Source organism: Diplotaxodon limnothrissa, linkage group LG4, assembly GCF_057381915.1.
Source record: "Diplotaxodon limnothrissa isolate DT_005_m linkage group LG4, D_limnothrissa_male_GT1.1, whole genome shotgun sequence".
NCBI lineage: Eukaryota > Metazoa > Chordata > Actinopteri > Cichliformes > Cichlidae > Diplotaxodon > Diplotaxodon limnothrissa.
Genome location: NC_140599.1, coordinates 4,886,740 through 4,910,153, shown reverse-complemented (window position 1 = coordinate 4,910,153; position 23,414 = coordinate 4,886,740). Strand labels below are relative to the sequence as shown.

General features: G+C 40.4%; 1 protein-coding gene across 1 annotated transcript; it reads left to right on the top strand.

The window, feature by feature from the left end:
- The first annotated feature begins 12,316 nt into the window (after window positions 1-12,316).
- LOC146633083 (uncharacterized) lies at window positions 12,317-13,020 on the top strand. Its single transcript, XM_085351304.1, has one exon. It carries the CDS (start codon window positions 12,325-12,327, stop codon window positions 13,018-13,020), a length of 696 nt encoding a protein of 231 aa, XP_085207430.1. The 5' UTR covers window positions 12,317-12,324.
- Window positions 13,021-23,414: the final 10,394 nt, after the last annotated feature.

Genomic DNA, 23,414 nt, shown 5'->3' with positions numbered 1-23,414 from the left:
AGGAAATAAGACCGACAGGAAATAATCTCAAGTCGAACCTCTAAACTATCTATTGGACAACAAGTAGAAGAACTCTCTACATAAATAACACAAACTGTTTTTGATATATTTCAGTCACAATGATTTTTGTTACCTGAATGCAAAGACACTGGGGAAAGCACAGCGAGCTATTGTTAGAACTGAGGATTCAGACTTCAGGGTTTAAACTAAAAGTCTGATCATTGAACACTAATAAAACCATTAACTGAATGCAATTATGAATGCCCAAATTACAAAGTTTTATAGTTTTTATACAAATAGAAAACATGGAAACCACTTCTAAGTCAAAATTCTAAAGGACAGAGAGTCTCTATGAATACCTTTAATGCAGATGATGATGTGTATGAAGAGATGAGACCAGTTCATGTTGAATGTGATAAACCAGCTCGAATCCCAGCTGAACTCAACCGTTTGAAAAGGACTAGAATTCGCTGTATCTTTCTGTCAACTTCTCCAGCGCAGCTCCTCCCACTGTCTGCAAAGGTTTGTGGGCATGTGGTTTGCTGCAGGTGTTCAGGGTCAGATGAAGGTTTTTGTAGAGGAATTTCAGGCTTTTCTGCTGTGGTGGGACTAGAAACTGCACAGAAATAATGCCCGCTGTTTTCAGGGTGCCTGAGTTTGCCCAAGTGCAGGAATGCTTCAACCTCTCCATTTCCACTCACGCTGAATAAGCCCTCATAGGTTTTCTCCACAGTCTGAATTTCCTTATAACTTGTAAAACCAACTAGCTTCAGAGAGGTGTCTCCTGCTGGGCAATGATACCACACAATAGTGTCGTAGCTCTTGACTTTGTGTTTACAGGTCAGCTTGTCTCCATCAGTTATGTTCTTCAGGAGATCAGTCGGAGTCTGATGAACATTTTCATTTTGATTTGGTGATGCCCCTGTAGAAAAAATACTAACGTTTAATCAAATCTTGTCATGAAACTTGCAGCATTGAGCAGACAGAAATATTAAGTAAATAATTACCTTTGATCCCCAACAGTGCAATAATAACTGATATTAAAAAACTGTTCATGTTCACACCTGCTGACTGACAGTAACTCTGAGTCTGGTGCAGGAAAGGGAGGAGACAAAGTGGCAACAGCATCTCACCACGATGATGAAGTCTCACGTCAGCACCAGTTAAAGTGTAGCCGTCTCATTTAGAATCTAGAAGAAGTTAAAAGTCAAGTCTCATTTTTAGGGGACAGCGTACTGTGAAAAGATTTTATATTGAGGTGCTCCAAAACAAGTGAAAATTCTCTGAAAAGGGAATTTTGGTGAATACTTGAGAGATTTACTGCACTTAATAAATTAAGAGGAAATAATTAATTTTGTCTGACAGAAAATCAAACAAAAAAACAAAGTTTAAACCTTTAAACTTCTGATGTGGATGGGCACTGTTGTCTGCATAGAGCCAGGAATCGAACCACCAACCACCACAACCAATTGGTAGATGACCTGCTTCTATACCCATCCCATTATAATATACAAAGAATGTATTTTGAATCGAAATTGCTAAAAACAATGACTATTCATCTCTGTGCATCTCTACAGAGGTTTCTCTTAAAAGGGAGTTTTTCCTTCGCCGAGTGGTTTTCCCTGTATTATTGTAGCAAGAGGAACACAATAATTATGTATAGTGTGAAAATGGATATTACAAATTAGTTACATTATTTGCAGTGTCCTTTAACCTACCGCCTACTGGTGTTGGCCAGATGGCGCGATATGGCAGCCTCGCTTCTGTCAGTCTGCCCCAGCTGTGGCTACAACTGTGGTTTGCCTGCACCAGTGTGTGAATGTGAGAGTGAATGAATAGTGGAATTGTGAAGTGCTTTGGGTGCCTAGGAAAGCGCTATATAAATGCAATACATCATTATTAAAACAAAAAAAATGTTGGTGAGTAAAATGAATATCTAGTAAAAAGAAAATGTAAACATGTAATCTGCCTTCAGCACACGTCTCACCCTCTTGTTCACATTTAAATATGTATCTGTGATCAGAAAAAATAGAATATCTTATAAGATAAGAAGCTTATTTTCATGTTATTGCTGTGTTATGGTACTTTTTCCATTGGCTGAACAAAATGATTTCTTTTAAAACATTCAATTGCTTGGAGAAAATGCCAATTTGGTGTCCATCCCCATCCACTGCTAGAGATGGCCTAGAATGAATATCAAAGCAACCAAGTTTTATTTGGTACAACACATTACAAAGAATGTTAAAATGAAATCATTGAACAAATAAATGACTTTTTACTATTACAAACTGATTTTGCACTGTCACATTTGTTTCCACACTATTGCCCCAGTTATGTAAATTTCAGTCTCAGCTGATTCCAAGTCATTATTTGGTTAATGCGTGATAACTAAATAGTATCGTCACACATTATTAGCCCGCCGTAGCCATGTTAGTGAGGTGTATTAGAAAGAGCTGTCAGGAGTTTTTCCAAGGAACCCTATGAATGCTGCTGGAAACACACACCAACCTTGCTACTGTATTTCTGCACAACGTCTTAGGGAAAGAACAGCCTTAATAGGACATAAACCCAAATGAGAGCCACAGAAACAGGTGCCTGCTCCTCTGTGCCATCTACAAATCTATCAGCACTTGTAGCCTGTGCTTTGGGGTTTTTGTAAATACCAGAAAGATTTTGTGTCACCGTGCAAAACGAGCTGCACAATAGTACACTGCACTGTCTTGAGCTCCTGTCAACTGGATTATTAGTGAAACATTTTTTATATCACTTGTACTAAGATCTCCACTGATCTCGAAATTCTGTTTATATGTCTCTTCCACTGTGACATCCCGATAGTTGATATATCCAATGCATTTCATATCTGTCTGGCCAGCTGGCTGTTGGTACCACAGCATCACTCTGTATTCAGTTAGATTGTGGGTGCAGACTAGCTGCACCATGTCATCGGGCTTTTTGATGAGAGCAGGGGGAGTCTGATGGATACCCACACAGCAATCTGGAGAGAACACAAGAACATTTTTTCTTGTTATATATTATTTGCAATGAATAAATGAGAGAAGGAATATGAGTCAGTACCTGCTAGAAAAAAGAAAAAGAGAAAGTAGATCATTTTAATGTCTTCTATAATGGAGAGCTCCTCCTCAGTTTTGTCACATCAGCTTGTGTCTCTGAGGTCTGAGGAGGAAAGAGGATGAAAGGGGTGTGGGTAATGCACAGCATGACTCCACCTCCTTACATGTGAATGGTCATCTGGTTCTTGGTTGTTCCTTCCTGTTTTTTAAGATGAGAACACTTTAACATATTCTTGTGTACATTTTTATATCAGGTGTTGGTATTAATCTAAAATTACACAATGTTCTGAAAAGTAAGAATGGCTCCACCATGTGGCATTTCACAGCATAACTCTCTCTCTCTCTCTCTCTCTCTCTCTCCATGCATATAATACAGAGATGGGCAGTAACGCGCTAATGCGTTACTGTAATCTGATTACTTTTTTCAAGTAACGAGTAAAGTAAGGGATTACTATTGCAAAAACGGTAATTAGATTACTGTTACTTTCCCGGAGGAACGCTGCGTTACTGCGTTACTAAAACCGTGATTTCTTTGCGAGAATGTCTCATGACAGTGACGTAAGCGAGTGCGACGTTCGTGACAACAGCTGTCTGCAGATCAACAATGGATCATATATCGAGTGCGAGAGAGAGTATGAGCGTGCAGCGTTTAAAGCTTGGAAGTACTGACCTTACTTTGAGTTTGATTCCATATAAAGTGACAAAAACATTAGCGTCCGTTGTGCGTGGGAAGAAAACTTCTTTTTACACCGAACAAAACCCTAAACAAGCACCGAGTGCGCAACGACGTAATGGGAAATTCACAGAGAAACTCGTGGATTCTTCCACTGACCGCTGCGCCACACCTGCACCAGAGCACACTCCTGCTTTACAGGTGAAAATAGAGCAACAGGACCGCTGAGTCTTTGACTTTATTTATTTTCTGCTGTGTTTTACTTGCATCTATTTGAAAGACTGAGTGTAAACACACACAAAAAAAATTATTTCATGTGCTGGAATGTGTAGAAAATAGGTTTAAATGTTAAACTAATTTCTTCAAGTCAGAGAATGTTGCATATAATTAAATTTTTGCTTGATGCATAAAGTTAAAAGATTAAAACTGATAAAACAAGTTAAAAAAAGAGACTTTTCCATTTGATTACATTTTGTATGATGGATTATGCAGAAAAAGTAGAACTGGGTTGACAGATCACTTTATCACCTATTCAGGTTGTAAATCGTGTTTTTAAAAAGTACTAAAGTAATTAATTACTTTTGAAAATAAGTAATCAGTAAAGTAACAGGATTACTTTTTGGGGGAAGTAATCAGTAATTAGTTACTGAGAAAACTGAAACTGAGAAAATATCCACTGAGTGGCAGTTTCCTGGGGTTTTCCTGGGGTAGGAATTAACCTCTGTTAATGCCAGAGGTCAGAGGAGAATAGTCAGACTTTTCTGAGCTGATGGGAAGGCAGTCGTATATCAAATAACCACTTGATAAAATCAAGATATGCAGAAGAGCATCTCTGAATACACAACATGTTGAACCTTGATATAGGTAGATTTACAGTGGCAGAAGACCACATCAGATGCCGCTTGTGTCAGAACAAGAAAAAAAAGGCTGGAATCAACCAAAAATACAGGCGGCTGCCAGAGCTACCCCTCAGCATAGCTAGTAGATGCAAATCCTATAATTAGTATTAGAGAGTATCAATCCCACCCAGACTCTTTGGAGGAGGTGGTCTTGATACAGTTCCAAATCAACTCCCGAGTGGTTCATTTATGGCATGAATTTGATCCAACCTCAATCCAAATGAACTATCGGGTGGACATTGTGTCACGGCGAGTGAAGTGAGCCATGTGGAGATAATGAAGTAGGATCCAAACGCAGGCACTTGTAAAGGTGTGAAGGTGGTTTATTGAAAGTAAAGTACAAAATAGAAAAACGGCGAACTGGGCTGCAGACTATCTGAACTGGGAACAACTAAACTACGAAACACGAACCAGGACACGAACATGAAGAAGGATGGGCAGAGGTAAGTGATGACGGACAGCAGGGAGAACACACGGATGAAACATGATGGATACACAGACCTTCAAAATAAAACAGGAAACAAGAAACCACTAAACAAAGACGCAGACAGAGAGGCAGACAGAATATAACACATGCAACTCAAACAATACATGAAATAACAAATCCTTAAACGCGGATAAACAGAAACATGGAACTCTAATAATAATAATCATCATAACATCAGAGAAACAAAACAATCATGCAAAAATAAAACAAAACATAAGAACTCAAAATGCTGGGTCGAACCTGCCCAGAACTGTGACACATTGCAAACTTCCGTGACACATTACCTTGATCGCAAATTGACAGTTTCCCAATATTCAGTCATCTTTGTTGAGTTTTGGTATAGCCTGGCAGGTATCTGCATCAGTGTGTGAGCTGACAGCACAGAGATACACACCACTATCACTTGGCTCCGCTCTCACTTACAATCTTGTTGGCTGAATATTTTTCTTGACTAAAGTTTCCAAAGTCTGGGGCCTTGTAAGGCAGCATGTGGACAATCAACCTCAAGCTCTCCCCTGGTAACTGCTGAAACCAGTACATATGGTAATAACTGCCACGCAGATTGTGATGGCAGTACATCTGGGCAGAGTCACCGGTTTTCAGGAGTAAGGTAGGGGTCTGTGTGACATCGTTAGTCCATATAACAGCTAGAACCAAGCACATGAACAAGTATTTTTTAACGTGAACTTTAGCAATATATGTGTTTTAAGAAGAAAAAGATACATAAAGATAGCATAAAGATTTTAAAACCATACCTGCAGTACAGAGGAGAGAAACAGTGCTGATGATAAATGGTGACATCATTCTCAACTCTCAAATGCCTCTCACAGCAAAGTGACAACTGATTCCCTCTTAATTTCTTCTGTCACATGTTGGTTTCATCAGTCCCATCAGCACTTCACACTTGATACTTTCTTAATGTGAAATCTTCATAATAATTGTTACCTGTTTTGAGTCTCAGTGATGTCAGAAAGATTCCTTTTTTTGCGTGATGTTGAAATAGTCTAGTATGTAGTTGACTACATTATAAAAGCAGCCACAGAAACAGGTGTCTGCCTTACAGGAAACCACAAGTGATTCAAAGCCTGTGCATCATGAGTGATACACAGAGATGTGTTCAGCTCCATATATTCCTCATAATTTAATGCACAGAAAAGTCTGGTCAATGGAAAGTGAACTGCTCTCTAGCATAGTTTTGAGTTGTGTCTGATGCTCAACCACAGTGGGTCTTCCAGTCCAAACTCTTCTTCTGTATTCACACTGATCATGAAGTAATCATGAAGTGTTAAACAATAAAGTTTAACACCTTAATACCTGAGCTGATTCAATTCAACTCAATTGTATACAGCGCCAAATCACAACAACAGTTGCCCCAAGGGACTTTATATTGTAGGGTAAAGACCTTACAATAATACAGAAAAAACCCTAACAATCATATGAGTGAGCACTTTAGCGACAGTGGGAAGGAAAAACTCCCTTTTAACAGGAAGAAACCTTTTGCAGAGCCAGGCTCAGGGCGGGGTTGTCATCTTCTGAGATCAGTCGGTGGTAAGGGGAGGAAGACAGGACAAAGACATGCTGTGGAAGAGAGCCAGAGATTATTAACAACTAATGTTTACATGTAGAGGTGAATAAAAACATGAGTGAAACAAGGTGAGAGAAGGAGAAATGCTCGGTGCATCATTTGAAGCCCCTAGCAGCCTAAGCCTGCTGGGGAAGATTCAAGGTCACCTGATCCAGCCTTAACTATGTGCTTTATCAGAAATAAATTTTTAAGACAGTTCTTAAAAGTAGAGATAGTGTCTGTCTTCTAAATCCAAATTGGGAGCTGGTTCAATACAAGAACCCTGGAAGCTGAAGGGTCTGCCATTCTACTTTTAAATATCCTAGGAACCACACGTAAGCCTGCAGTCTGAGAGCAAAGTGCTCTTGGGGTGATATAGTATTATAAGGCCTTTAAGATAAGATGGAGCCTGATTATTCAAGACATTTTATGTGATTTCAAATTTGATTCTGGATTTAACAGTCCTACATATTTGTTTAATATGTGTATTGAAGAACATATCCTGGTCATAAAGGACTACAAGGTTCCTCACAGTGTTACTGGGGGCCAAGGTAATGCCATCGAGAGTAAGAATCTGGTTAGATACCATATTTCTAAGATTTTTAGGTCTGAGTACAACAACCTCAGTTCTATCTGAATTTAGATGCAGAAGGTTAGAGGTCACTCAGGTCTGCTGTTTAACTAATTGTGTTATCTGGCTTCATGGATAGATAAGATTGTGTCATCTGCAAAGCAGTGAAAATGTATGCTATGCATTCTGATGATGCTGCCTAATAGTGATGGGTCGGTCGCGAACGAAATGGCTCTTAGAGCCGAATCTTTGAAGTGAACGACGCGAGCCGGCTCCTTATCCCGAGCCGTGTTTTTTTTTTCTTTCTCTCACCCTCTCTCTCTCTCGCACTCCCCCCCCGCTTCACTCCGCATACGAGCCTTGTGCTTTATGCTGGTAGCACAGGAATAGAGCCAGAGGGAGAGAGAGAGAAAGAGAGTCAGGGACAACAACGTCACATTAGAAAGGTATAGTAATCATCCACAACTATTTTCAGTTGCAGATGATAAAGGATTCAGAAAGTTTATTCATGCAGGTCCATATGACAGAGAATATGCATCTTCTTTTTGTTTTCATATTTTAATTTATATTTAATTGTGTTGTGGTTTGCAGTGTTTTGTGTTGTTTCACTTTAAATTTTTTTTAAAAGGAAAAAGCTGAAAATTTAAATAGTTAAAAGTTGAAAGTTGAGTGCTTGTGTATAAATACACAAGCAATACACATATGCTTTCATGCTTTCAATTGTGTAATTTAAGTGATCTAGGTAGCTCTGTTTTGGAAGTTCAGTTCATGCTAGAAATGTGTTTTAGAGTTTGTACGTGTTTTGTCTCTAGGGGCCACCGCATATATTTATATATAAACATATATAAATAAAACCACTTTTTTTTTTACATTAGTAATTCCTTTTCTGCATAATTCTATATTATTGTTAATAATAAATTAATTAAAGCAACAAAACAACCTGAAGAGCCGGTTCGGAGCCGAAAGAGCCGGTTCTCTAAAAAGAGCTGGAAATCCCATCACTACTGCCTAAGGGAAGCATGTATAATACAAACAGAAGTGGTCCTAGCACTGAACCCTGTGGAACTCCATAATTAATCTCAGTGTGTGAAGAGGACTCTCCATTTACACAAACAAGTTGGAGTCTATTAGATAGATATGATACAAACCACTGCAGCACAGTACCTGTAATACCTACAGCATGTTCTAATCGCTCTAATAGGATATTATGGTCGACAGTATCAAACGCTGCACTGAGGTCTAGCAGGACAAGCACAGAGATGAGTCCACTGTCAGAGGCCATAAGAAGATCATTTCAGTAAGGAAATATCAACAGAAGGAATTGAACATGATTCACTGATATATAGAATTTAATTAAACTTTTTGGCAATTAGACTCCAATTGTTAGATTTGTATTGTTGATTGTCATTTATGCTTAGAAATATCTACTCATATATGCTTAGAGTTGTATAATCAACATCATGTTGGTAGAGGTTTGATCCTTAATAGTCTGTTCCAGAGTGTTCTGGCATGCACACTCACAATCTTAGGGTCATGGGAAGAGGTCGTATCTTTTCTTGCTGATATATGGTATAGCAAACACACGTATATCTGTGCCTTTTGTTTAGATGAACTGCTGGACTTCCAGGTTTAGGGAAGTCATTTATGGGGTCACACACTGACCCCCCCCCCCCCCCCCCCCCCCCCCCACACACACACACACACACACACACACAGACACTTAGACAACGCACAGGCAAGGTACTCTTTGTGTGTATGTAGACGTCATATGTTAATGAACCTATGTATATTAATGTAACCTCAATAAAAGAGCAGTGTTACGGGGGAGCAGACGAGAGCAACTGGGGTCAAGCGAAGGAACGGCGTGTGTCCAGTTGGTCTCCCTCGTATACGAGAATCATAAAGAGCTCTGCTTGGTGTTCAATGCTTTTTGCTGTGTAGCTGAATTGTCTTGAACGTTCCAGCGAATGGGTTTATGCTACAAACCCATCACCGATGGCCCATCAGGGTAGGACCCCAGTCTAGACGTTAGTGGTGGAGATGAAGATGGAAGCTTAAATAGAGCATGAGCAGTATGGGAGAAGTGAGTAGCAGGTTGGTTCCACAAGGGAGAATGTTTGATGTCCAGTGAGACTGTATGTGGAGTGGAGGCTGATTGGCCCGAAGAAGGGCAGGAAAGTGATTGGATTAGTGATGTCAGCAATGAGCTTGACAGTATGGAAAAGTGTAAGTGATGTAAAGCATAATTAGCCACCAAATACCGAAAAAGCAGACAGATGTGTGACTACTGATCTTCCTGATTGAACTTACGCATTAACTTCATTTGTAACCTTCTGCAATACTGTTTCTGTACTGTGATGAGGTCTGAAACCTAAAACTCTTCAAATAAACCATTCGTCTGCACATGATCAGTTATCTGTTTGACAACTACTCTTTCAAAAATTTTGGGTATAAAAGGAAGGTTGGAGATTGATTCATTCACAACATGAGGTTAGCCGTTAATAGGCCCAAGGCTGGAGCCCACCAAAACAACTCCCTGATAACGACTGTGTGATGACTATTCTTCCCATCCCTGCAAGGACACCTGGATCAGCTGGAGGACTGTTTACTTAGCCTGATTGGCCGAAGGACACTGTGTCTCCGCTGAATTATGTACACGCACACACATACACTTACACTGATAGGCACTAACTCATCCCCCCTCCCCTTCCAACGCCTTCGATGCTTGTTTCCTGCGAGGGAACACGGCGGGTCTGTGTGCCGCGCTGGAATGGTAGCGCTGTGCAGGGCGGCTGCTGTGTTCGCTTCGGATTACTCCTCACCCCCCACCCACCCCTGTGGCTTGTCATGTCTTCACAATGTTGTGCTGTGGACATTTATGTGCTTTCTGTGCAGAGGAGTTTTTTTTGTTTCCTGTTCTCATGCTGTCCTACCATGGAAGCATAGCATGAGTAGGGGTCTCTTTTTTTCCTCTTGTACCCAGTGTAGTGTACATTTCAATGTTTTTCTCTGATTCTACCAATCTCCGACCTGTATCCCCATGTAATGTTTGTGCTATATGTGTAAGGTCAGGGGGGGGGGGGGGGGGGGGTCCTATTTCACTGTAGGGCAACCTGCATGTGACGAATAAAGCTTTGATTGATAATATCCTGCTGTATGATTTGAATGACACGCTATGAAAAATTCCAGATATCCTGATGTCCACGCTGATGTCTTTAGAGTTCAAATATTTGGTGTCTTGCCCATGGGCTGTGATCACATATCAAGGTTTTAAAAACTGAGCTTAAAGAAGTGCTGCACATGAATAGTGCTAATAAAAATCCAGAGAGGCCAACAATTACCACTAATTATTTTTAGAGGCATGTTTGTGTAAAATAAAACAAGAAAAAAAATACATGTAAATAAATTTTGAGTAGCCATTTTTCTTTTACTTCTCCAATTCTGCAAATTTGTATAACAGATTATGTACAGATTATTTTTTGAAAAAGGAAAACATAATAGGAAGAACTGTATAATCACATTAGCTGTTTCAAAATAAAAGTCTGTACCTCCATATAGGAATTGATCTCTCTACAGTAAGAACTCCAGCTGTAACAACTGAAATAAAAAGCTGAGTAGATGCAGGAACAGTAATACACAGATGATATTATGTGTGGTGGTGAGGTTTTTGTGCTGAGAAGCAGCCATAGATAACACTGTGTAAACTAGCTGCACAGAAGTACACCGCATTGCTGTCCTGCTGGAGTTTCTCAATTGTTAAGGTGCAGTTTTTATTCTCATCTGCACTACCATCCAAGGTTGCAGACACATTGGCCTCTAGAGTGGGACGGCTTCCCCACATGTATCCCAGCAGCTGTAACTGTCCACCCTGTGACTGCTTGTACCAGAGGATCCTGTTATAGGTGGAAATGGTGTGCAAACATCTGAGTGTGGCTGTCTCATTTGGGTTTTTGCACATATCAGCTGGAGTCTGGTGGACCTGGTCACTGAGTGAGACACCTGTGAAAGAAACAGCAAAGAACACCATAAAATACTTTACACACAGCAATAAGAAGAAGGTGTGCGCTTTAGGCAGCGGTTATTCCAAAAATATCCCTGTTTCACGCCATTACCTGAAACCAAATGAATATTATGAATCAGAATCAAGAATAAGATCAACATCTTCTTTATTTCAACTATTAAACTAGCTTTGGTGTATCTGTGCTGTTGCCTTCAGTTGCTGTTTTTCTCAGTGAATCTGCAGTCATACTGTTCATCCACATCCTTAACGCACAGAAAATCACAAGGTGGGCGGGAACCTCCTCCCATCAGCCCTACACCATTAGCTCAGTACTTTGTGAAGATATGCTGCCAGTTCATGAGAAAACTGAGTCAGAGTTGGAGAGAGTGATATTACTTACTTTCTGTCACCACCAAACAGGTGTGGCACATGGAGCCAGGTTTCTCCTGTAAAAAGGTATTTTTTTCCTTTGCACTGTCACCAAGTGATTGCTATTATTGAAGGGCCTTTGCAATATGACTCGCTGTCATTTGGTGGTATATAAATAAAACTGAATTGAAGTGATGTCTTGAAATTGCAGGTCTGTTAAAAAATGTTCCTACTTTTGAAGGTGTGATGAGCTACAGATCAATGTTATTTCTAGCTTTATTCACCTAATAGGTTAAATTGAACTGTTTGGCCATGTTTGGCCAAAAACCCATCTCCATAGAGATTGTGTCAGCTCCCAAACAGACCAAAAACCAAACTAAAAACCAGCAATAAACAATTTAAACATAAGAAATCAAAAAGAAAGAACAATACAGTATCCACATCTGAACCAAAGAGTAAAACAGTGAAATGTGGATTATTAAATATTAGGTCTCTCTCCTCCAAGTCTCTGTTAGTACATGACTTAATAATTGATCAACAAATCGATTTACTCAGCCTTACAGAAACCTGGTTGCAGCAGGATGATTATGTTAGTTTAAATGAATCAACAATCAATCGAGTGAGAGGAAGGACGCTAGCATCAACTAGCTAGCCGGTCGTCACGGCAAAGCTACAAGAGCGTCTCTCAGCATGGGCCCGAAAAAAGTTCTGTCAGCCGAGGAAGGAGACGATATTAAGAAGTCGCTGGAGTTTATGACAGAGGAGATTTCTACTGTCAAACTGCAGCAGAAAGCCATCCTGGACCTGGTCGAGGAAGTTAAGGCTCTCCGCATCCAGAACGCCGAGAAGGATCGGCGGCTGGCGTACCTGGAGAACAGAGTGGCGGATTTGGAGCAGTACACCCGGATGAACGATGTTATCATCACGGGGCTTCGCATCAAACCCCGGTCATACGCCCGGGCGGTCGCCACTGACAATGTAGGAGGGCCAGGAGAGGAAGATGTCAACTCCACGGAGCATCAAGTGGTTACCTTTCTACGGTCCAAAGGTGTGGAAGTGGATTATAACAACATTGAGGCTTGCCACCCTCTGCCCCGAAAAAATGACAGTGACAAACCAGCCATCATTGTGAGATTTGCAAACAGAAAACAGAAAACAGCACTGTTAAAACAAGGAAAGAAACTGAAAGGATCCGATGTCTTCATGAACGAACATCTGATAAAAAGAAATGCGGACATTGCCAGGAAAGCACGTTACTTGAAGAAACAGGGAAAAATTCAAAATACATGGACCACCAACTGCAAAGTATTCATTAAACTCAATGGAACACCGGAACAAGCCAAAGTGTTGGTCATCAGAAATATGGAAGAGCTGGACAAATACTGAGGTCAATTTACTCTGGAGGTATGAATACACATGTGACGTGACACACAACACAACACATGGCACAGTCCAAAAGAACTTCATCTGCATCCGGCAACAATATCAACATAACTCATTGGAATTCTCTTTATGATAATCTGGAACTGAGAACATTTCGATACACAGACCATAATGTTCTAGACTTAGAAAAGGATATAGACCCGGAAAATAATTTCTTCTACAACATCAGCAGTAACTGCTGCTACTTCACTGATGAACAGTTTAAGCACACCATCAACACGGAAAATAAATTATCAATAATCCATTTTAATAGCAGAAGTCTGTATGCCAACTTCAACAATATAAAGGAATATCTAAATGAGTTGACAAATCCATTTGGAATTATTGCCATTTCTGAAACATGGATCAATGCGGAGAAAGGAATGGACTTTGGACTGGAGGGATATGAAGTGAATTTTGTAAATAGAAGGAACAAGAGTGGAGGGGGAGTAGCTGTGTATGTGGATAAAAACCTAAACTACAAGGTGGTAGAAAGTATGACAACTGTAATTGATAATTTACTAGAATGTATAACAATTGAAATTTATAAGGAAAAAGAAAAAAATGTAATAATTAGCTGTATATATAGAACACCTGGCTCTAGTATTCAAGTATTTAATGACTTCATAGAGGAAATATTCTCTAAAACAAATCAAAAAGTTATGTTTATCTGTTGTGATTTTAATATTGACCTGTTGAATCCAAAAAAGCATAAAATGACCGACGAATTCCTAAACACTATGTACAGTTTGAGTTTACATCCTAAAATAACCAGGCCTAGCAGAATTACACCACATTGTGCCACCTTACTTGACAATATTTTCACTAACAATATGGAAAACAACATTGTGAGCGGAATATTAATTAATGACATCAGTGATCACCTACCAGTTTTTGCAGCTTATGACACTAATTATAAGAAAAACCAGCATGAAGAACAACTGAGATACAGGCGTGTAAGGACAGAAGAAACTATGACTGCATTTAAGAACGATCTATTAAATCAAAAATTCTAAAATTCACAGATCTGGTTCATTTTCTCACAGCACAAATTATATATAAAGCAATAAATAACCTGCTTCCTGACAATATTCTAAAAATGTTTTCTAAAAGGGAACGGGGATACAATTTGAGGGGGGAATTAAATTTAAAACATCCTCGTATCCGTACAACATTAAAAAGTTTTTGCATCTCTGTGTGTGGAGTGAAGCTGTGGAACAGAATAAGTAAAGATATGAAGCAATGTCCAAGCATGGCGCAGTTTAAAAAGCGGTTTAAGGATATGGTTTTTACAGGGTACAGGGAAAAGGTAGAGATTTGATAGGGTGTTCTTGTCTAATATTTTCATGTGTGTGCGCATGCACGGGTATGTTGGTATGGGTATATATATATATATATATAAAAAACACCCAGCACGCCCCTGCGGGCGGTTTATCCTTCAAGCTCGGGTCCTCTACCAGAGGCCTGGGAGCTTGAGGGTCCTGCGCAGTATCTTAGCTGTTCCCAGGACTGCGCTCTTCTGGACAGAGATCTCCGATGTTGTTCCCGGGATCTGCTGGAGCCACTCGCCTATCTTGGGAGTCACCGCACCTAGTGCTCCGATTACCACGGGGACCACCGTTACCTTCACCCTCCACATCCTCTCGAGCTCTTCTCTGAGCCCTTGGTATTTCTCCAGCTTCTCGTGTTCCTTCTTCCTGATATTGCTGTCATTCGGAACCGCTACATCGATCACTACGGCCGTCTTCTTCTGTTTGTCTACCACCACTATGTCCGGTTGGTTAGCCACCACCATTTTGTCCGTCTGTATCTGGAAGTCCCACAGGATCTTAGCTCGGTCATTCTCCACCACCCTTGGGGGCATCTCCCATTTTGACCTCGGGACTTCCAGGTTATACTCCGCACAGATGTTCCTGTACACTATGCCGGCCACTTGGTTATGGCGTTCCATGTATGCCTTGCCTGCTAGCATCTTGCACCCTGCTGTTATGTGCTGGATTGTCTCTGGGGCATCTTTACACAGCCTGCACCTGGGGTCTTGCCTGGTGTGATAGACCCCAGCCTCTATGGATCTTGTGCTCAGAGCTTGTTCTTGTGCTGCCATGATTAGTGCCTCTGTGCTGTCTTTCAGTCCAGCTTTGTCCAGCCACTGGTAGGATTTCTGGATATCAGCCACCTCCTCTATCTGCCGGTGGTACATACCGTGCAGGGCTCTGTCCTTCCATGATGGTTCCTCGTCTCCCTCCTCTTTCTATATATATATATATATATATATATATATATATATATATATATATATATATATATATATATATATATATATACACATACATACGTATGTATGGATAGATAGAAACATATATGTGTATATATTAAAAAAAAAAAAAATTACACATAACATATAATGTAATTGCAAGGAGGTATTTCTGTAGTCTATTGATACTAGATAGTGGAAAAGGGGTGGGATTAAATAAGCTTATGCTTCTTCCTGCTCCTTTTTGAACATGGACGTTATTTGGAGTTGTGGTTGCTCGTTTTCCTTTTGTTTGCTTTGTTCATTTGTCTCTTTTAATTCTATTTTTTTAAATACTTTTTCAACATGTTCAAAATAAAGATTCAATCAATCAATCAATCAAAACACCCTCGAGTCATTCTAACTACAGAAACCTCGAAGCACAGGCCGAGGGGGCGGTGTGGCAGCAATTTTTCACACCAGCCTATTAATCAACCAAAGACCCAGACAGACTTTTAATTCATTTGAAAGCCTGATGCTTAGCCTTGTCCACCCCAGCTGTAAAACTCAGAAGCCAGTCTTACTTGTTACCATATATCATCCACTTTACACAGAGTTTCTGTCTGATTTCTCAGACTTTATATCTAATTTAGTTCTGAGCTCAGATAAAATAATTATTGTGGGTGATTTTAACATCCATGTAGATGCTAAAAATGACAGCCTCAACATGGCATTTAATCTGTTACTAGACTCAATTGGCTTCTCTCAAAATGTAAAAGAACCCACCCACCACTTTAATCACACTCTAGATCTTGTTTTAACATATGGCATAGAAACTGAACATTTAACAGTGTTTCCTGAAAACCCTCTCCTGTCTGATCATTTCCTGATAACATTTACATTTACAATAATTGATTACACAGCGGTGGAGAGTGGACTTTATCACAGTAGATGTCTTTCTGAAAGCGCTGTAACTAAGTTTAAGAATATAATCCACCCACTGTTATCATCTCCAATGACCTGTACCAACACAGAGCAGAGCAGCTATCTGAACGCTACCCCAACACAGGTCGATTATCTTGTTAATAATTTCACCTCCTCACTACGTACGACTCTGGATACTGTAGCTCCTGTGAAAACTAAGGTCTCTAATCAGAAGTACCTGACTCCGTGGTATAATTCTGAAACACGTACCCTAAAGCAGATGACTCGTAATCTGGAGAGGAAATGGCGTGTCACAAATTTAGAGGATCATCATTTAGCCTGGAGAAATAGTTTGCTGCTTTATAAGAAAGCCCTCCGCAAAGCCAGAACATCTTACTAATCATCACTGATTGAAGAAAATAAGAACAACCCCAGGTTTCTCTTCAGCACTGTAGCCAGGCTGACAAAAAGTCAGAGCTCTTTTGAGCCAACCATCCCTTTAACGTTAACTAGTAATGACTTCATGAACTTCTTCACAAATAAAATTTTTATCATTAGAGAAAAAATTACCAATAATCATCCCACAGATGTAATATTATCTACAGTTACTCTTAGTACCATTGATGTTAAGTTAGACTCTTTTTCTCCAATTGATCTTTCTGAGTTAACTTCAATAATTACTTCCTCCAAACCATCAACGTGTCTTTTAGACCCCATTCCTACAAAACTGCTCAAAGAAGTCCTGCCATTAATTAATTCTTCGATCTTAAATATGATCAACCTATCTCTAATGATCGGCTATGTACCACAGGCCTTCAAGCTAGCTGTAGTTAAACCTTTACTCAAAAATAATCTCTAGACCCAGCAGTCTTAGCTAATTATAGGCCAATCTCCAACCTTCCTTTCATATCAAAAATCCTTGAAAGAGTAGTTGTCAAACAGCTAACAGATCATCTGCAGAGGAATGGTTTATTTGAAGAGTTTCAGTCAGGTTTCAGAGCTCAGCACAGCACAGAAACAGCTTTAGTGAAGGTTACAAATGACCTTCTTATGGCCTCTGACAGTGGACTCATCTCTGTGCTTGTCCTGCTAGACCTTAGTGCAGCATTCGATACTGTTGACCATTGATAGGTTTGTAGCTCGAACCTATTCGCTGGAACGTTAAGGACAATCTGCTACGCAGCAAAAAGCAAGACTCAAGGCACCAAAGTTCTCTGGTTTACTCATGCATGAGGGAGACCTGGCTAGAGCCAAGTGTCGTCCCACCACTTGACCTCCATCAGACTCTCAGCCAGGCTCCCCATAGCACTCCTTTTATTGTGGTTACATGAATATGCATAGGGTCATTAACATATAGCATCTTACATAGATATACATGTGAACAAAGAATACTGTGTGTGTGTGTGTGTGTGTGTGTGTGTGTGTGTGTGTGTGTGGTACTGCTGATCAAAGGGTCATATACATGAAAGCACAAAGGCAAACATCCTTGGTCAGGAAGAGGGTAGACCCCCCCTCACCCTAGATGGTTCACCCTAGATAGCACGGTGAGGAAGTCCAGCAGTTCATCTAAACAAAAAGCACTTAGACTAGAACAGACGTAGCTACGTTAATCCTACCATAAAACAATAAGAAAAGGTACGACCTCTTCCCATGCTCCCAGGATGTAGGTGTGGAATACACACCAAGCCTTTGTAGCCTGTTAAAGATCACACATCCTATCACTACACAATTGATTATACACCTCTAAGCATACATGGTTAAATATTTCTAAGCATAAATGACAATCAACAATACAAAATCTAACAACCATAATATCCTATTAGAGCGATTAGAACATGCTGTAGGTATTACAGGTGCTGAACGCAGTGGTTTGTATCATATCTATCTAATAGACTCCAGTTTGTGCATGTAAATGGAGAGTCCTCTTCACACACTGAGGTTAATTATGGAGTTCCACAGGGTTCAGTGCTAGGACCAATTCTGTTTACATTATACATGCTTCCCTTAGGCAGTATCATTAGAAGACATAGCATAAATTTTCACTGCTATGCTGATGACACCCAGCTCTATCTGTCCATGAAGCCAGATAACACACACCAATTACTTAAACTGCAGGAATGTCTTAAAGACATAAAGACCTGGATGGCCGCTAACTTTCTGCTTCTTAATTCAGATCAAACTGAGGTTATTGTACTCGGCCCTGAAAAGCCTAGAAATATGGTATCTAACCAGATTCTTACTCTGGATGGCATTACCTTGGCCTCCAGTAACACTGTGAGGAACCTTGGAGTCATTTTTGACCAGGATATGTCCTTCAATACACATATTAAAGAAATATGTAAGACTGCTTTCTTCCATTTGCGCAACATCTCTAAAATTAGAAATATCTTGTCTCAGAGTGATGCTGAAAAACTAGTTCATGCATTTATTACTTCCAGGCTGGACGACTGTAATTCATTATTATCAGGATGTCCAAAAAACTCGCTGAAAAGCCTTCAGCTAATCCAAAATGCTGCAGCAAGAGTCCTGACAGGGACTAGAAAGAGAGAGCAGATTTCTCATGTTTTGGCTTCCCTTCATTGGCTTCCTGTTAAATCCAGAATTGAATTCAAAATCCTGCTCCTCACATACAAGGTCTTAAATAATCAGGCCCCATCTTATCTTAACGACCTTGTAGTACCATATCACCCTATTAGAGCACTTCGCTCTCGCTTTGCAGGCCTACTTGTTGTTCCTAGAGTATTTAAAAGTAGAATGGGAGGGCTAGCCTTCAGTTTTCAGGCCCCTCTTCTGTGGAACCAGCTTCCAGTTTGGATTCGGGAGACAGACACTATCTCTACTTTTAAGATTAGGCTTAAAACTTTCCTTTCTGCTAAAGCATATAGTTAGGGCTGGACCAGGTGACCCTGAATCCTCCCTTAGTTATGCTGCAATAGACATAGGCTGCCGGGGATTCCCATGATGCATTGAGTTTTTCCTTTCCAGTCACCTTTCTCACTCACTATGTATTAATAGACCTCTCTGCATTGAATCATATGTGTTATTAACCTCTGTCTCTCTTCCACAGCATGTCTTTATCCTGTCTTCCTTCTCTCACCCCAACCGGTCGCAGCAGATGGCCCCGCCCCTCCTTCCCACTGTCGCCAAACTGCTTGCTCATAGGAGGTCATATGATTGTTGGGTTTTTCTCTGTATCTATTATTGTGCGATCTAGTGTACAATATAAAGCGCCTTGAGGCGACTTTTGTTGTGATTTGGCACTATATAAATAAAATTGAATTGAATTGAATGTTCTGCACCCACATGCACGCACTCAAAATGTAGCTACAAGGCAAGGGGTTTAGCACGATGTCAAGAACCTCATGAAGCTCTGCTAACTGTTAAGAAGTGAGGTTGTGATAATACTAACAGGGAATGGCAAAAAGGTGAAAAATTAAGGACTGGCATTGTTTGAACATCAGGAAGAAGAACACCAGGGCCTGGTCAGGCTCCCAGAATTGCAGGGGTTTGGGGAAGAGTGACGATTTTTCATGGCGCAAACGTGTCAAACTGTCTTTGGTAATGCCATGCCCCACCATTCAAAGTTTTGTTTTAATCCTGCATAATCGGCTGTCTGACACCAGATATTGACAAAGTGTTTGCAGAATGTGTGGTTACAGCAGATGAGTGTGGTGAGGGTTTTTGTTACAGACCGCTCGGGTGATGCAGCAGGGTGCTTCACTTGCAGCAGAAAAATATATCGCACTGCCGTGGGCTAAAAAGTGAAGAGACGAAGCACTTCTGCCGTCTCCGCTCACGTTATAAAGTGCTTGGAATGGGCCTTCAACAGCCTGACTGTCATATCGTGCAAACCCAATGAGAGTCATTTCATTCCTCCTTGTAGACTGCTTGTACCACTGGATCATGTAAAAATCACTGTTACTGTGATTGCAGTTAATCAGGACTTGTTTTCCAGCCACTTTGAACATCTGAGCAGGACTCTGATGGACAGTTTTTGATGAGAGCCCTACAGAAAAAACACAATTGAAGCACACAGTTGGAGTTATTAGAAGCATTAATATTTAAATCAGTACTTACAGAACTCAGGAATTTACCTGCTAGACATAGTGGAAGAGCAGCTAATTGAAGGAGTCTGAGCATCATTATTGTGAAGGTGAAAGCCAGAGAATCACAAAGAGTACTTGTGCAACTGCTGTTGACACTGTGTGATACAGAGACAGCCTAAGAGGTGTTTCCATGTGGTGGCATGGATTTACACAACTGTGATTATTTAGCGCCTCTGCTTGGCATTAATAGGGTACTGAACCCTTGATACTATGAATATAAATAAATGTAGAGTGTGTAGCACAACAGTACTTTTTGTATTATTGTAGCGTCTTTACCTTTCAATAAAAAAATGCCTAAAAAAAGGCCACTGAAAATGAACTGATAAGGTTGGGTTTCTGGAGATTGAAATTTAACTCAAGTATTAAATTAATGGTAAATAAAATAGAAAAGATAGCAAAAGGTGACACACTGAGCTCAAACAACAGTCAGTCAACTCTGAGTAATCCTGAGTTAACTGTGAGCAATGAAAAAGGTTTGTAGAAATTCCAAAAAGATGAAAAGAAAGAAAGTAACTGGGGGAAAACCATATTTACTGTTAATGTTCCATAAACATTTGGAAACTGAGGTGGTGGACTTTTGAGAGAGGAATGTTGTTCCATTCCTGTGTGATAGAGGATTGCAGCTTCTCAAGAGTCCTGGGTGGTATTTTTGTTTTGTTTTGTTTTTGTTTCTGATGCACTCAGCCACCATGGCCTGTAAGCACACTCACCATGCAAGACTTTTAATGTTTGCTGAACAACATTTAGACGAACCTGAGAAATACTGTGGGAATATAGTCTGGTCAGATGAGACCAACATTAAACTCTTTGGATACACACCATGCTTGGAGGTCAAAAGTCACTACATATGACCCGAACACACCATACCAACAGTAAAGTTTGGAGGTGGGAACGTCATAGTGTGGGGCTGTTTTTCAGCATACAGTACTGGCATGCTTCGCATAATTGAAGGAAGGATGAATGGAAAAATGTACAGAGACAAATGAAGATTAAATGAGGGTGTAGGTTTCAGCAAGACAATGATCCCAAACACACAGCCAAGGAATGGGCCAAAGTCACACTGGAGCAATGCATGGGACTAGTTTCTCCACACAGGAGGTGGAGCGGTTGAAACGGTTCTCACCAACAAAGGCTTGAGTAGAAAGTATTTAATAAATTTCAGTTACCAGCCTCAATACTTTTTCCCTGTGTGTTCTGCATTATTACACATAATTTACGGTCATCTATGGTTTGCTTTCTTTGCATGTGTGGATTTCATGTCAATACCATCTTTAGATGATAGAACACTGAAGATGGAAGTTAGGTGGTACAGTAGCTAAATCTGTTACAAAGCTTCTTTTTATTTTATGTGTTCATATATTTAGTAGCTGGTGCCTAAAAGAATAAACAGAAACTGTCCCTTCAAAGATCTTGCTTAAAAGTCATCCTCTAGCTGTATCTGTTCTCTCCTTTTTTCTGGCCTCATCGCACCCTTCTGATGTTTACTCTTGGTATAAAGTCACACAAGCCTGAAGAGAAGCTTCCTCTCTGCAAACAGAACCTCCTCTGTTGTCCGAAACCGGAGAGGTTAACATTCCTCTGCCCAGGCCTCAAATAAAGGCCTAAATTCTTGCGGAAATAATCCAGATTCCCGCCGGGAGTGCAAACCTACCCTCTCTTCCCTGGCTCCCTCAAGGTGGACAATCAGTGTCTTTGTGAAGCCAAGTTGATGCCAACAGTCTGAGAGCAGAGCTGGTTCCCTCCAGCACCAACAAGCCCCTCAGTTCTGCAGTCTGAGATGAGCAGACGGGCTGACCAGCTGTGGAAACAGTGGGGTAAAAGATTGTTGTAGGGACTTGTCAAGATGGACAGAATTACTCATAAATGGACTATCAGGCTGACACTTTCTTGGCGGATTATGGATGTGCATTTTTCTATATGGATTTAATGGCATGGAAGAAGTCACAATGTGGAATCTGACTGAAAGGTAGGCTGCTCTCCTCATTTTTTCTGACCCCCAGTAAGTTGGACAGGTTTCACAATTAGAAGCCGCGTTATTCACCTGCTTATTTTACGTGGCAGCACTCAAAACTGCAAAGAGAAGCAAAGGCTTACATGATCAAGAGACACAAGTCAAGGTGCTACCTTCAAAAATGTTTCAAAATCTGCTAACATCTTTCGTCTACAGAGGAATATATTAGCAAAATATTAAACAAGAGGCAGAAATCTTTCTGTCATGTTTCTTTAATCTTGTCTCTTTCTGTTACTGTACAAGTTGTAAAAAAGGCAAAAGGTGCTTTACTTCAAGTCTCTTCTTTTTTTGGAGGGGGGGAGAAGTGCAGGGGGTCAGTCAGGCAATTAGGCAGGATTCATTGTTCGACCACTTAACATGCTTTATTTCAGCATTCAAAATAATTAAAAACATCTCAATTTATTATACATATACAAAATAGGTACAGATCCTTGTGGTGTTTTCCCCCATGGGTGTGTCTGTCTGCCTTCTCTCACAAACTCTCACTGATGGTTCTCTTTCTGCGCATTTTATCACAGCTCGAATTTTGTTGTTGTTGAGAAACTTCAAGAAAAGAAAAACAAGAAACAGACCACAACAGATAGTTGGTGGACTAGAATCTGGATGACAGTTAAAAGTGAAGGGGGAAGTTCAAAACATAAAAAAAGAGGCTTAAAGAGGCGCTACGCTGGTTGCCAACATTACCAAAGCTGGAAATAGAAGAAGTCTGTCTCATTCTGGACACCAAGAAAAAAAAACTGTGGTTTTATTTTAGCACCATGAGGAGGACCCTGCCATGCCAGAGTGACCGTAGCTACACTACTACACAACAGTATAGTCATACTGAGCAGCCAGCAGACCTCTGAGAAAGAAAGAATAGCACCTTTAGGCTTTTGCCCTCTCTGCTTCTGTTAAAGTGTCTGCAAACCTCAACTACCCCCACTGACCGCCACAACTCTACTGCAGGCTTCACTTTAAAAAACACTGGGCCCTTTTTTTAGAGCTGGAATTCCTTTCACTTCTGAGGTAGGCATAAGGATTTTTTTGTGTTTTTTTTCCTTAAAAAAAGAGGTTTAAACCCATGTTTCTCTGCTGGTGGTTTTAA

Excerpts from the sequence above, each read along its gene's own strand:
- LOC146633083 (XM_085351304.1), top strand. The coding sequence starts at position 12,325 with ATGGGCCCGAAAAAAGTTCTGTCAGCCGAGGAAGGAGACGATATTAAG.